Source organism: Meleagris gallopavo, chromosome 12, assembly GCF_905368555.1.
Source record: "Meleagris gallopavo chromosome 12, MGAL_WU_HG_1.1, whole genome shotgun sequence".
NCBI lineage: Eukaryota > Metazoa > Chordata > Aves > Galliformes > Phasianidae > Meleagris > Meleagris gallopavo.
Genome location: NC_139415.1, coordinates 10363339 through 10378639, shown reverse-complemented (window position 1 = coordinate 10378639; position 15301 = coordinate 10363339). Strand labels below are relative to the sequence as shown.

Sequence of the window (15301 nt, the reverse complement as noted above, 5' to 3'; positions counted from 1 at the left end):
GCAAAGACACTGCAGCCTGCAGTTAATGAGCTGTTCAAAGGAGCTGTGAAACTGTCAACTTAATTAAGCCAAGTTTAGTTAACAGTCATCTTTCATATATTTTGTCTGAAGAAGCAGGCTTTGAAAGTGCCCAGCTATGCGCAGTTGTGAAGTGCTGCATACTTTTCTGAATGGAGAAATTAAAAGCTCATATGATGAGAGAGAGCACTATTTAAGAAAGCATCTTAAGAAAGCCCCCCGATCATCCCAGCATGTCTAGGAGCTACATCATTTTATTTCTGTTTTTAGAGAATTAAGATGCATAATCACTTGAGAACAGTCTGCAATGGTTTCTTAAGATAGCCTGACCTTTAGAAAGACACGTATGATTTGGAAAGAGGAAGAAGATCCTCCTGAGGAAACCCTGCAAAGATCCGAGCTTTCAGCCCTGTGTGCTGCAGATGGGTGCACTGATGTGATAGTCATGGTCCCAGAGGTCCATCCTACCCAGATGAAGGCAGAAAACCTCAGAGGGCATCAGGAAAAGGCTGCTCTGTATACCCTAAAACTACTTCCTTGCTGTTGTTCATGGCTTTGAACAAAGCACTTAAGGATGTGTCACTACCTTTCCTGCACCTTAACCAGGTTAACAGACGCTAAATGCTCTGTCCAAACTAGTTTCAAAAACAAGACCTAAGGATATATGAATTTAGGCTTTTGCTTTCTACTTAAACCAACTGCAAACTAACTGGCAAACATCTTGTATGCACATATTCCTCCAGACAGTCTGCTGACATCTGTTATAGGACAAAAATATCCGTAGTAACCAAACAGAGTTACAGCAATCAATTAATCAGAGTTTAAGAACTTGTGTTTAAACAAACCATTAGCACTGGCCTCAGCTTATTCCTCTGTCAGAGGTCAAGGTTTCCCAAACATGATTCAGACTCTGAAGGATATCAGGACCTTTTTCAGCACCCAGCAACAGCAGAGGTGCAGTGCTGACAGCCATAAGCCCTTTCTCACCCTGTCAATCCTCTGTCACGCTTTTCTTGCTCTATGATTTGTTTTGTTGGTTTACATTCAAATCACTAAACTATTTCAGAGCAACCTGTGGAGATCCCTCCACTAGGGATTCCACCTGCTAGCCTGGGACCTCTCAGTTGATGAAAAAGGCCAAGTCCTTCACCCACATCCACCTCTCTGCAAAAGGAGAGGGGTTGAAAAAAAGGCCAGAGATACTTTAGAGCTCCTTGTGACCCTCACAAAATGGCATGAAGCTAATAGGAGTCAAGCATTTAAAGATCCACAGGTAATATCTCACATGCATAGTTACTCTTATTGGTATAGAGCTACAGAGAAGGAAGAACCTAAAGTAGTCAAGGTGTTTGTCCACAGCCAGGGAAGCACAGCTCTGTTTTCAGATACAATCAACAGAACACACTTCCTTGGTACGTTTATCCTGAAATGGAATAGCATTGGCATGGGGAATTCTGAACAAGTGGATGCAACTGGGTACTTCTGTGTGATCAGTCACCTAGAATGCCAGCCAGCTGGAAAAAATGCAAGGGGCCACTGACCAGAAGTGTCAAGTTTCCCGAGAGGAATGATGGCTCTTCTTTGCAGGAAGAAAGGGCAAGAGACCACATGGACTCATTGCAGCCTAAGTCCTACAGCCTTAGCAGAAGAGAGTTTGTATTACCCAAAGGGCACAGGAGAGCCTTGTAAGAGCTCTTTAGGAATCAGAAAAAACAAGATTCAGTTAGGAGAAAACTTCAGTGCTGTTTAATCTCCAATAATAAGCTCCTTTCAGTTTAATTGGCAAAACAAGAGATAGTATTTTCAGCACTCTCTTTTGACAGCCCAGCTATGAACCTCACTGCTCACACTGACTCGGGCTACGTGTGGGATCAGAAGAGCTGTTTGATCCTTACATCAACCACCAGCACAGCTTGGTCCCTTTCCCACTCTAACTTTGAGGTTTTGCACTGATTAAAAAAAAAAAATTCAAACACTGTAACATATAAACACTGACAGCAAAACTCTGTTTTTCAGTAAAATATGATTATCTGATTCATCATAATTTAGCTCCAGGAACCAAGATGCCTACCCAGATTCAACAACCTGTCCTTCAGAAGCAAGCACTGTCTCCCAGCAAAGCCCAGTGTAAGTGGAGTAGATCAGCTTCCTCCCTGAGCAGCTGCATTAATTTCAAGAGTTTTTATCATCATTATCAAGGATCTCAAAACCTTCCTAATCGCCTAGAAACTGGCTCTTGCTATCCAGCCCCAGTGCCAGAGGCAGGGTACTGTGTAAAGGTTATTGAGCTGCTCTTTGGAGGAGGGGCTGCAACCGACAACACTACCTCTGAACTTGACTCGACTGTTGTCATGACAGATGTCACAGCATGACATGAAACGGCAAGGAACAATCCAGTCTTGTCCTCAGTTTTCCAGCACTGAGGACATATGATAACACAGCTGAGAGACAGCGTATGCAGAACGGCCCTTTTGTCTGAAATTCTGCAGAGAGCTGATCACTTTCACAGCAAAACGCAAAAAGAAAACAAACAATAAGCAAATTAAAAATTGCAGGGCAATCAATGAAAGCATTGATTCTGAGTTCCCAGGACTTATTCTTCCTCTCAGTATAGCTGTTAACAAAACAAAAGCTGTTTGGGTTTGCAAAGCCCTCTTTGCCTGAGTTTGTAAATGTTTTATTCCTCTAAAATATCAATGCAACCCCCAGATTATTTTTTTTTTTCCATCTGCAGGAGACTCTGCTTTATGCATGAAAAGCACCTTGCCCCTCTGGTCCTGAAGATTCTCTTCAAAAGGCAAACTCATATTTGCTTACAGTTCACCCACTTGCTTTCTTTTAAACACTTTCATCTGTTCTTGGTCCTTGCAACAGTGTTTGCAGATTTGCAAATACATGAATGTTCCACACTGACAGCGTGTCAGTGGTAAGCATGCACTGCCATGGCAGAATGGGCTTTGGAAGTCATTCCACCATTTATAAATTCCACTCAAGAGTACAAATTCTTAATTGCATTTATCAGCTTAGCAACAAAGTCTTAAGGAGATAAATTAAAATACAAGTACCATACTACATGCCAGAATTGTTAGAAAGGAGAAGTAAATCAGCATGTCCAGGCTCAGTTCAGAAGAGGAACATCAGAAACTCTTCTCATTTTTGTAACTTTAAATAGAATCTTGCATCTTTCTCCAAAGCACATTCTGCTGACTGTGGGCAGAGCAAAGCACTGCGTTACATGGACATGGTTTGATCTTAGAGCAGCTCCTCTGTTCCTGGGTACATGGTGGCCTTGATCCTCTGTGACATACAATTAAGATCAAGCATGCAAGCAGAAACATACAACAATTCATCCACAGAGACACATGATAACCGCCAGCAGCCTTCTGCCTCCAGCTCCATATCTTTCTCTAGCCTTGGCTGCAGCAGAGTTCCCAGAGCAATCATCTGCAACCAGAAAACACCTGGCAACCAACACATCCCAGCATACTTCAGACATAACAACACAGATACAAAAATACAGAAAAATAAATCTTTCTGAACACCTAGAAATTCCATTTTAACTTTGACAGCCAGCACTCTCAAGATCAGCAGTAGACTCACAGACTTGCTGTGACCTGGAACCATAGCAATTTATGTTCTTTACATCACTACTGCTTGAAAACAGCCCTCACTGCTATATGAAGCTGTGAAAAAAAATATTTTGTTTCTATCCTATTCCTCCCATCATTGAGCAGTTAATAGTTTCTGTTATTGGTAGCTTTTCTGCATTAGTGTCAGATTAAGCAATCATAAAACATGGTACCCAGACATAAGGGCACACACTCTGGTTTCACTTCAGAATCCAGGTAAGTTTTATTTATGGACCAGAGACCGAATTCCGGTTGTTCTTAAACTGTAACTTTTCCATTAGCTTCAGTAGAGCCAAGGACTTGCCTAGCAGAGCTATATCGACGCCCTTCTGGAATGACAGAAACAACTCTGCCCTTAATGCAAGTATTATTGCCACTATTTTTATTTCCAAATCTCATATCCAACCGGGAGCTATCTTCTACAACAGTGGAAGATAAACAGAGCTGACCAAGACCTGCCACAGCTACACCTCTTGAGACTGCAGAGCTTAATGGGGCTGAAGGACTGCAATTTCAGTCTGAATTTCACCCACCAACAAACCTCTTTGGTATGTGAAAATAATTCTCCTTTTTATTTTGAAAAACAAAGCACAGATATCTCGCTAGCAGTCCCAGTACCATCCATATTTGGCATGGCAGAGCTTCTTTGAATGCTGGTACCTATGGACCCCTGGATCCTCCTCCTGGGACATTGATAACTAAGTCACAGCTAGTAGGGCAGTGTGATTTTATCAGCCAGTAAATGAGTGTGCAGGGAAAGTCACTTCTGCTTCAACTTACCAAAGTAATAGGTGTGGTTGTCCTCAACCATTTGAGGAATTTCACACCAAACTTTCATTTAAATAAAATAAAAATAAAATAAAATAAAAAAACCTTAAAAACTGAAACAGCAAACAGAGTATTCCAAAGAAAAAGAAATACACAGCTGCAAACTCAGCCTGCTAGGCTGTACACAGATCCTGACCTACCTACCTATCACACAACACGTACGTATTTCAAAACTTGGGATTCAAACTACTGCTACAAAGGAGAGTTCTACACCTAAGCATCAGAAGAGAAGCAGCTGTGATATCAGCACAAGTGAGGCACACAAGTGTGTGATGAAGCAAATCACAGAATACAAAAAGATCATGGTCAGTGCAGATCACAGGGCTTCTGCTGTGCTTTAAGTAAGCCATACACACACCTCTCTAAGCTTCATCTCTGTAAAGAAGGTTTACTTACTGAGGCTATTTGTCTGGCCAGTTTGTATCAGACACAACAGAACCTCAAGCTTAAAGACAAAAAACTATGGTAAATGTGTAACCTGAAGTAATGTGGGGCCTCAAAGCTTCCACTGCATCCCAGTAGGAAGCTAAAGGTCGCTGCTAACTCAGAGTTAAAAACAATGGGAAGCAGAGGATGTCATTCTTTCATATTAGCCCAATGATTCTGTGTTTTCTTTGCATGGATTTACTTAGGAAACTGGGAGATCTAACAACGAGGAGATTTCAAGGCTACCATTTTTCCTTTCACAAAGCTGTAGTCAGAAATCTCCTTGTGGAGCTATGCAGGTTTGTTTCATAGAGAAAAAAAACACTTCTTGCTTGAAAAGGTTTGATCTTTCCAAGTATATACAACATTCAAAGTTTTCTGTGCGACTTCCAAAGTGTAAACTAATTCTGCTTTTGGAAAAAGAAGTGAATCCTCATTTCTAATGCAGAAACAGACACAACTCAAATCTGTTCAACATTACTTAGCAAAAGGATTCATTTCTATTCTGACTAAAAAAAGTAAAACCAATAATGCATTTCAACACATTTCCATGTCAGAAAAGTAGGTTTCAGCCCTCATCCTTTCCAGTGAAACAAAGCCACACACGTGGGCGCTGCTTTATAGGATGTGAAGCTTTTTACATTACGTACAGAGACATATTTACAGATTTTACGAGGAAGAGGAGAAAAGGGCCTGGGAGTTTGATCTGAGGCCAACAATTCAGCCCAGAGTAAAAGAGGGTGGTCTGGAAGAACGTACAAATTAGAGCCTGCACTATTTAGTCTCACAGTGCATATGTCAATGTTGTTTACTGCATTCCGACCTTAGCAGAGATTTTAAGAAGGAAGGTAAAAGCGGCTGGATGCCGAAACCTTTGACAAATGGGCACTTTGACATCACTTTCTCCATGCCTTTGAAAGCTTAAAATCTGACTTTGAGCAATCAAACTATTCAACCCGACATGCACATTAAAACTATTCAATTTGCATCTTGTCCCATGCCAATTTAAATTATGGTTAAATGAAGATACCTAATTATTCTACCCGATGGGCTGACAGCAGTGAGTACAATGTCACAGGGCTGAGCAAGTTGGTACTGAAACGCCAGTGAATTAATGAGCCTCACATATACAGCCCTGAATGCAATTCACACCACAAATTGCACCTTGGATGTAAAATCACATTTTAGGTGCTATCTTGAAAACATCTCTGCAAGGATTTAACTCCAGCCACGGCTGGTAAAGCTGTTTGCAATGTGGTACATTGTATCCATACACGCAACCCAACCAGAACACAATACTAAATTGTTCTCCTAGGTGTGCAGGTGCATGTAGGGTCTCCCAACACAACCCTGACTTATGCAAAGCTTCCATTGAAACAGCTTCACCCTGAGGGCAAGCTGCTCATTATCAGATTTGCTTTTCTTTCACTTTTTTGTAGCAAGCTAATAAGAGCTTCAATTGTCCATATCCCTAAATACGTATTTCCTCTTTGAGGACTTATCTGAAAGTCAGTCAGCATTCTAGCTGCTCAAAAAGTGGAATAACTTCAGTTGCCTGGCTGGCACATTAAATATTAAGGCTATGCTGGTCCCTTGCAGTGCCATTTCACACCACGTCTAACACTGGAAATGTGGGAAGGGATGGAGAACTGCTAATTGCAGCACCTCTTGTTCTTCTGCCCATCTTATAAGTACATCCAACATGAAAATTTCTCACCGAGGATGGACTTCACTTTCACGTCAGCTCTACAAAAGGTGTAACACAGCAAGACATAACTAGAACCATAGAAATAAATATGTTTTTAATACTTAATCTACCAACACATTTGGGTGGCAGACAACTTAAAGCTGTTAAAGCTGGCAAAGCCAGGCAAAGAATGTAGCAAGGACAGAGAGAAAGCAGTGCTTTGTGACTAGCAAGAATTCATAGCTGAAAGAAGACTCAGCGGAGCTTCCACCAACAGTAAGCACTGCAAAAACGCAGGCTCTAAACTGGCTCATCTCACTCACACAGGGAAGTGCCCCCAAACCAGCAGCACACTTTGCTGATGGTTTGCATGACCAGGAGAGATCTAGTAATAATGGTTTAAAAATCAAAAGTACATCTTTGACTACTTTCATAGAGGTGAGATATACGCTGCAAGTGATTTCCAGTTCTTTTCTAGTTGACATTACAAACAACAGGAAATTAAAAGGTGAAGATAAAAAAAATAACCCAGGCATGAATATGGAAAGTTCACGTCGCTCCATCAGTTCACTTTGTATAATTTACAAATTCGACCTCCCCATTCCCTGGAGAAAAGGGTTCCTGCCTGGAAATAAAAGCACCACGACCGTCAGCCTGGGAGCCCGGAGTCGTGGGGCTGAGCACAGCCAGCGTAGGGCAGCGTGGGAAGGATCCTCGCGGCAGAGCAAGGATCTCTGCACGGGAGGGCTGACGTCAGTGGAAGTGGGAGGGAGACAGTGCTGGGAGGTTTGTCGGGGAAATGGTTGAGGACAGCTTCAGTGGGAACAGGGAGGGTTTGGGAGGGTCGGGTGGCCTCGCTGAAAGCAGGGACTGAGCGTGTGGGAGTTTCAAAGGTGGGAGAGCTGATATGGTGCAAGGGGAAGGAATCGCCAGACAGGCAGGAAAAGAACAGATGGCTTAACAAACTAAATAGTGTGTTGCTAAACGCCAAAGTGAGATCCATTTCAGCATTGAAAGTACAAGTCAGCATACGTCCTCCCGAACGCAGAATTATGCAACCACTGCTTTGCAGTGGCTGTAAAACTCACAATTTTGCAGGTTTTGAACAAAGAAAACTTGGTGCTGTAGCACCATGGGTGTAAGTGGGTGCCCCACATCAGCTTATCAATCAAAAGGCTATGGCAGATCTAGTCCTGCTGGCTTACAGCAACTGTGAATTTACAATAAAGGAAGTATGGATTTACTCTCCGATCCCCTTGCACTCAAATACGCACTTCTGAGTTAAATATACATGACAGGGAGAGTTACACAAGAGAAGAGGAAGGAAATCACATACATAAAAGAATGGGGGGCAAAATAAATGCGCCGTATGCATCGCAGTGTGCACTGTGGAAGTGACACTGGCACGTGTTGTTGGGACAGCACAGGCTTACAGACACCCAAGCCAGTTTTAAACACACGCCCATGAGGTCCTTACACCGTGCCAGTCCTTACCTGTACTATATGTTAACAGGACTATTACTTGGAAAGTGTTTAAGCAGATTTGTGTACAGCTAAGCACCCTTAATACAAACTCAGCTCCACAGCAGTCTGAAGAAACAAATCATAACGATATATACAAAAAGGCTGTCACAATTTTCAACTCACAATCTTCAGACTTCTAGAGCTGGAAAAAAAAATAAAAATCAGTAAGCCTCTCCTCTGCAACAGTGCTATTACTGTGTAAATCTTGCTCATCTTCCACTGGGAAAAGTACAGAGTTCAAGCTGTGCAGTCTGTGCATTGAAAACTAAGAGAAGGGTTTCACGGCTGGTTCACCATTCAGATATAGCACCGCTTCCAAGCTGCTCATAAATTTTCAAATGAAAGCCACATATGAAATTACTAATTAAAGAGGGACATGCAGGCACCAGGACCAAACATTTTATTATAAAGGCCTCTCCATTTATCACACACTATTGCCACATTCATATACACGGGGAGCAGCTATTGCAGCATTGATCTCTGTGCATGGCGCGTTCAGGAGTTTACTGCATGCTTACTACGGATAAATTTAGGCTTTTCCTTATTAGAAAACAGCAGGCAATTTTTTAGCTACAGGTTGTAAATCAATGCAAATCACACAACACTCACACTACACACCCTGGCAAATGATCCGCCACTATCTGAACAGTACAAAGATTTAACAAGACACAACCATAAAACCAGAATAAGTCTGGGGGCTAACGAGCAATATAAGTAAGGCCATTTTACAATCAGTGTGGGTTATTTCTTCTTTTGACACGTGCACTATTGCTACCAAAACAATGCAATAAAAGTCACTGTATTACCTATTACACTTATTTTAAATTCACGCTGTTGTCAGCTGAAGTGATAACATGAGATTTACACATGGATCAAATTTTGTTCTTAGCTCTCATCTAGGACTTCTCCTTTGCTTTAATTTGAGCATAATAACAGAAGAGTGAGAAAGAAATCAATTAAAGTGCCATGAAACAAGGGGAGATAGCATTCAGGCAGGTTACTGGCCATTCACACAAATGCTGATTAGACCCCCAAGGCACAAAAGGAATGCAGCATCTGCAGTTAGGATGAGGGTACCCCAGGTGCCACAACACACTGTGTGCTCTATGCAGCAGCACCCAAATTCTCTCAGTTCCTTCTCAAACCAAAAATTCCTTTAACTCCAGAAGTGTCCACCGCTGCCCTATGACCCTCCTGGCTTCAAACAACAGCACTGTATTGTGAAAGCTGCTGTCAAATGTAGCTCTTTGCAGCACGACTTCTGCAATATATGGTTACACTCCAGCACAGTAGAGACTGTAAATGCATAAATCTGATCGTGATAAACTCACTTAACAATAAAAGCAGAGAATGAAGTACCATGCTGCCTTGTATCCCTGAAGAGTAGGATTGCACATGTAAAAAATCACACAGAAGGGATGTTTCAATCAGATTTTGTACTTGACTGACCACAAACAGAATTCCATTCTCACTTCCCAAAACCCAAGCAACGTGCTCAGACCCATGACAAGGGCAGAAAACCACTGAGTGATGAAAATCAGAATAGCTCCTGCGCAAGGAGCCCCAATCACACACACAGCACCTGGCTGGGTTATCTAAACCAAGTAACAAGGGCTGTTACAAAGTGCCTGCAATCAAACAACAAAATTCTGACACAATTAAGACCTCTTCCCATGCACAGGCTTCTAGAAGATCTTGGAGTTGTTTATCCACCCCCCCCCCTCCAACCAAGCACAAAATCAAAATCACACAATATAAAATATAAGAATATTTTTGTTGCTCAATTTCTGTAAGGCGCAGTTATAAACACGATTAAAAATAAAGCTGGAAAAACAACAGTCAGGGTTGTGAGCAGAGCTACCACACAGTGTGCCATACAAGCACGAGCACCGCGTGTGAGCACAGCCGTCCCGCTCCGCTTCCTGCACGGCGTTACACAAAACCTGAGGTTCCTCTGACGCGGCCGACCTTCGTGTGCTGGCTGAGGTACCGTTCATTTCTCCTTTAACCCACTTCACACTATATCTTCCCATTTCCCACAGCTTTTTTTAAATCTCCTATGAACTGAACTTAGTAAATCTGGAGGAAAACGATTGAAAAAAATCCCCCACAGCACAGACGAAAATTGTTTTGGGCCAATACTCTTCCTGAGCATGTAAAATTCCCGAGGAAGCTACGAATCATTGGTCCCTCTGTGTGTGCAAAGCACTTGACATTGTGTGAGCTCCTGCTGCACCCCCAGCCCCTATCTCCTATTGACAGCGTGCATATCTCAGTGCTTATCACAGCAGCCCAGGGCAGATCAGCCATGTTATACAACATCCCTGGGGTGCTACACTTTCCTTTGACATTTGCAATAATTTACTTTGGAGAAATAGAGACAGCTCCCCCCAAGAAAATATGGAATATTCAAAGCCGCCAGCATTAGGAATGGAAGTATAACACGTAAAGCAATGGTGCACCAATGGAATGGAGGCAGATGAGCAAGAACTGCACTATGAACACTCTAAAACAGAGCCACGAAATTGAAATGCAATTTTTTTCAGTATGTGCCTGCTAATTTCTTACAGGGCTGATGCTGCCTCCCTACAGGAAAGTACACACACTAAAAGATACCCCCCCCCCCAAAAAAAAAAAAGAAGAACAACACGCTACTTGCAACAACAGACAAGGTCAACAAGTTGTTGGTGTAAAGAGCACCCGGCGCACAACCTGAAGCCCCCCTCTGCCCAGCAGCCCACCCCAGCACCGAGGTGAGCCCCAGGCCTGGTGGCTGCAAGGCACCCACAGCATCCACTTCCCAGCTCGCTGAGCCCAGCATGGCACAGAACAGCACAAGAGCCGTTTGTGGGGCTGATGAGTTTTAAACAAATGCTGACAGCTCCAGCAGGATGAGCTGCCCCACAATGTTTGACTTCAGTGGGAGAAACGGCGCTCGTGGTCCACACCCCTTTACCTTAACACTGGATCTGCTGGTCTGGGTCTCTGCCTCCATGCTCTGGCTGTTCTCCCTCTTGTCTTTCTTAGAGGAATTAGTCCTCACTTTATAAGTGGATGTGTTGGAGGATTTAATGAATAATCCCGGGACGGGGTTGCCTTGCTGCTGCTGAGACATGGTGGTGTTGGTCTGGTGAGGGGAATGGCACTCCTCGGACTCTTTGCTACTGTGATAGACCACTCTGCTGTCAGAGATGTGGATGCTTGGAGCACAGCCCATGCTTTGTGGCCACCTGGGGAACACTTCTCAATTGTATATATATGAGATATATACACGCGTATCTCTCTCTCTCTCTCTCTCTCCTTCCCGTTGGTACGTTCCCCCCGCCTGGGTTTGCTAACGGGCCGAGTCCCGCGGCTCAGCTCCCCGCCGGGTCGCTGCCATCGGTCCCTCCGCACCGCCGGGATCGGGGATCGGCTTTGCGCTCCTCGGCCCCGGGCGCGGCTCCGCGGTGACGGCGGCCCGGCAGCGGGCGGGGGGCAGTCAGCAGCGGGCCGGCGTCATGGTGTCACAGGGTGTTAGGGATTTTCCTAAGCCATCTGAAAGCTTAGCTTCGCTTTCCTTCTGGGGGTAAGGAAAAAAAAAAAAAAATTAAAAAAAAGAGGAAAAAAAGAAAAAAGAAAAAAAAGGAGGGGGTCGATAGGGGAGGTCACAAAAACGCGAGCCCCAACCGCACGCACAGCCCGGCGTCTCGTCGGCTCAGCGCTGCCGGAGACACGGCACCGTTCCTCCCTCTCAGTCCGGAGCACGGCGCATTTTCCACCTGAGTTCGCACGGCGTTACCGATTAACCCGGCCGGGGGGGGGGGGGGGGGGGGGGGGCGCTCCCCACCGCGTCTTCCGCGCTCCCCGCCAACGGCGCTGCCTCCGCCGGGTCCCGCTGGGCGCCGCGCTGCGCTCGGGGCGGCCGAAACGATCACCGGAACGACGGCGAGGGGCGAGAGCCGCCCCGGCGCCCCGCGCGCCCCTCACGCCGCGGCGGTGACATTCGCGGTGGCCGCAGGCAGAACGCCGCGTCCCGCCCGCCGCAGCGGCATCCGGAGCTCAGCGCTCAGCGGCCGGGCCGGGGCGGCGGGGGCGGCCCGCGGAGGCATCAAAGGGCCTCCATGTTGGGGGGAAGGCGTGGGGCGGCAGAACGAGGCGAGGAAACAATTAAAAATGAAATAATAAGAAAATCAAAAAGAAAAAAAAAAAGAAAAAAAAGAAAGAAAGAAAAAAAAAAAGCGAGAAGTAGCAGAAAGCGATCCTAACGTCCCATCTCCACGGATAAGCGCTGCAGCGGCGACAGCCCTAATTCCCGGGGCCGTGTGGCCGGCGTCCCTCGCAGCAGGGAAGTGCCTCCTCCGACTCCGCACCCGCCGTTGGTTGTAGCGCTGCGGCGGCGCTCTCCCCCCTCCCCCGCCCGCCCAGAGCCGCCCGTCCCCTCCCCACCCCTCCCGCTCCCCCCCCCTCCCGCCCCCCCCCTCGCCCGCGCTGCCCCCACGCTTGACAGCGGCGCGGCGGAGCCAATAAAAGCAGCCGCCGGCGCTGACCTCCGGCCCGCGCTGGCGTCAATGCAAATGAGCCGCGCCTCGCCAATGGCGCGCCGCGCCGCGGCCCCGCCCGCGGGAGCGAACTTTAAACCGCCGCGTGCGCCTCGCGCGCTGGGTTGCGGGCGGCGGGCGCGTGACGGCTCCGCTGAGGGGCGGGGAAAAGCGCGCTGCGAGGCTTCGGGGTCTGAGGAGAGAAAACGTCGGGGGTTGGAGTGCGGGAGCTCCACAGGCCCCTTCCACCGCCCTCTCCTCAGTTCTCTGTCTCTGAAACGCGCCACCGGGTTGCCATTCAGCAAGGACAGAGAAGAGATGCGCCCAAAAGCAGCTCCCCATTCACACAGCAGACGGGAGCACCGCACAGGGTCGGGCAGCGCTTCCAAGGAACGCTGCGTTTCAGCACAACCAAACTGGTTTTGTTCACAGTAACGGGTAGGGTTAAGGGCTGGGAAATGATGTCCTTCCTTTCCCATTCCCCTGCCACCGTGCCATCTCACCAACTTCACACACCCTGGTAACTCTGCCTGTCAGAACCAGGAATGGCTGCAGCTGCCCGCGCTCTCACTTGGGATGCCCGCTTCAGATAAGCACTCAATGACAGATGAGGGAAAAGGCTTAACGTACCTGCTCGGAGCAGCGGGCGTTGTTTGGAGAGGAATCTCATCCTCATTCCTTCTTTATGCTAGATTTCTCATTACTAGATCCCATTGATAAGAACACACTTCAGAGAGACCAGAAAGAAGCTGCAGAAGAAGAGAACGCTGCAGCTCCTGTTTGTACCATCAGCCACAAGCATGGGCTCCTGTCTTCTTCAGCCTTAATGGATCTGTCTGCAAAACTACACTGCACTTTATTCCTGGTGGCACTGAGGGAGCCAGAGACAGCAAGACTTGATTTTCAGCACTCCACATTCAGCTTGCAGTGCTGACACCTACAGTTGAGCCTTCTCCTTGTGAAACAAATAGGTTTGATTTGCAGCTACACAGAGATAAGAGCATTCAAACACTATTCAGTTTATCCAAATGACAAACAAATACCAGGGGGGGAAAAATGCTTTGTTCAACATCCCATAACAGCAGCATGACAAAACAAAGCGCCCATGCAGATACAGTGCACACCATCTCTCTGCTCTCTCTCATAAGTTTTCCTACACTAAACATAGGCAGGTTGTTGCTGATTATGCTGATCTAGAGCCTAACTTCAAACAACAAAAACTAAACATACATTTGCAAGTTTGTCTAAGGAGAATTCACTGCTTCGGATGGGAGGATGAGATGAGCCCTTAACATTAAGCTACTGAAAAATCACTCCTGTTGTTGCTACACTGATGAAAATCCAGCTAAAGATAGAAAATGGTATTTGAACTGGTACAAGCATTAGCTATTTTCTCTTAGATTTGAGGACATGGCTACTATTTTTTTTTTTATTATTGCCAATAGAAAAATACTGTTATAGTTTTACCTGTAGTTTTGAATCGGACAGAAGAGATGAAAATATCTAAACCACCACCAGCGGCCATTTTTCACCAAACTACAGGAGTTCTGTTTGCAGATACAGGGCCTGGCTCAAGCTGATTTGCTGAAGGGCAGCTCAGGAAACGGTGGGCCCAATTATTCAGAAAATTAAACAGTCTAAAAGAGTAGAGGAAAAATAGGAGTGTAGACACTGGCAGATTAGGGCCATGGGGGGGAGTGCAAGGTCAGTTCAGAGTCAGAAGAAAACTAGCTCTAGGAGACAGCTGGGGGATGAGAAAGGTTATTTATGGAGAATACAGTTGAATTTCATTCCGGATTGCAGAATAAGAACGAAGCCTAGGAAAGAGCTTGCAATGATTGTTATCAGCTCAGTCTGGACAAGTGGGAGCTGGGGAAGATCAAAGTATTTGGAAAGCAAATACAGAAGCTTAAAATTCAAAAGAGATTGAAAATTACAGTATTCAGCCACTTCCTTGTAATCTTAAAGACAAATTAGCTTGGATCTTGCATTTCTTGATAGAAGACTGAACACCACATTGCCTTCCAGACCTGGGGGAGACGCTGCACCCCACATCTGCGCTATCCCTGCTAACATCTCTAAACAAAAGCACTTTCCCTTGATATGTTAGCAGCAGGCATCCATTTCACATAGTCCTTGACCATTTCAAGTTACACATTTGCAAGAGCTTGTGCACGAGTACTATAGCAATTCACGCCTGTCCAGCTATACAGAAAAAACATATGATGGCCCAGAGAATAGATTTGGTACCAAAATGCAGTGCTGAAAATAATTCAGTGCCAAAGACCCCAGCAGTCAAAATTATGCAGAAGAAACAATGGTCTGACACCCATATGAACAAGTATAGTGTGCTTTGGAAAAGCAAAAAAAAAAAAATTTGTGGTGGTAGAGCAAACATCTCTATGAGCACAAGGGAACAATCTTGACACAAGATTGCTCCGTGTTGTTTTAATTGCTTCTCCCCCCAAGTCAGCTATATGTTCCAACTGTGTCTTCTGGCCTTCTCAAAATGAGGCAATCCTGCCTGTTCATAAGCCAGCAAAGGAGAATAAGGAGGAGGAGGAGAAACTGTGGGAAAAATGTGCCAGGACACAAACAGCTGGGTGGACTCTACACTAACTACTGACATGCAAACTGCAGCAAAGCTCATCTCTTCATCCTCAAGACAT

At 45.6% G+C, this 15301-nt stretch overlaps 1 protein-coding gene across 7 annotated transcripts in view; it reads right to left on the bottom strand.

The window, feature by feature from the left end:
* PDE8A (phosphodiesterase 8A) overlaps window positions 1-12514 on the bottom strand; it is a 111219-nt gene extending 98705 nt beyond the window's left edge. Inside the window, exons 1-2 of one of the 7 annotated variants that reach the window (XM_085234054.1) lie at window positions 11942-12514; window positions 11069-11674 (exon numbers count right to left, since the gene is read on the bottom strand). In XM_085234054.1, coding sequence (XP_085090180.1) covers window positions 11069-11329 — 261 coding nt within the window. In that variant the 5' untranslated portion in view covers window positions 11330-11674; window positions 11942-12514. The other 6 variants (XM_085234057.1, XM_085234060.1, XM_085234055.1 and 3 more) reach the window with 6 other exon arrangements.
* Between the last annotated feature and the right edge of the window lie 2787 nt (window positions 12515-15301).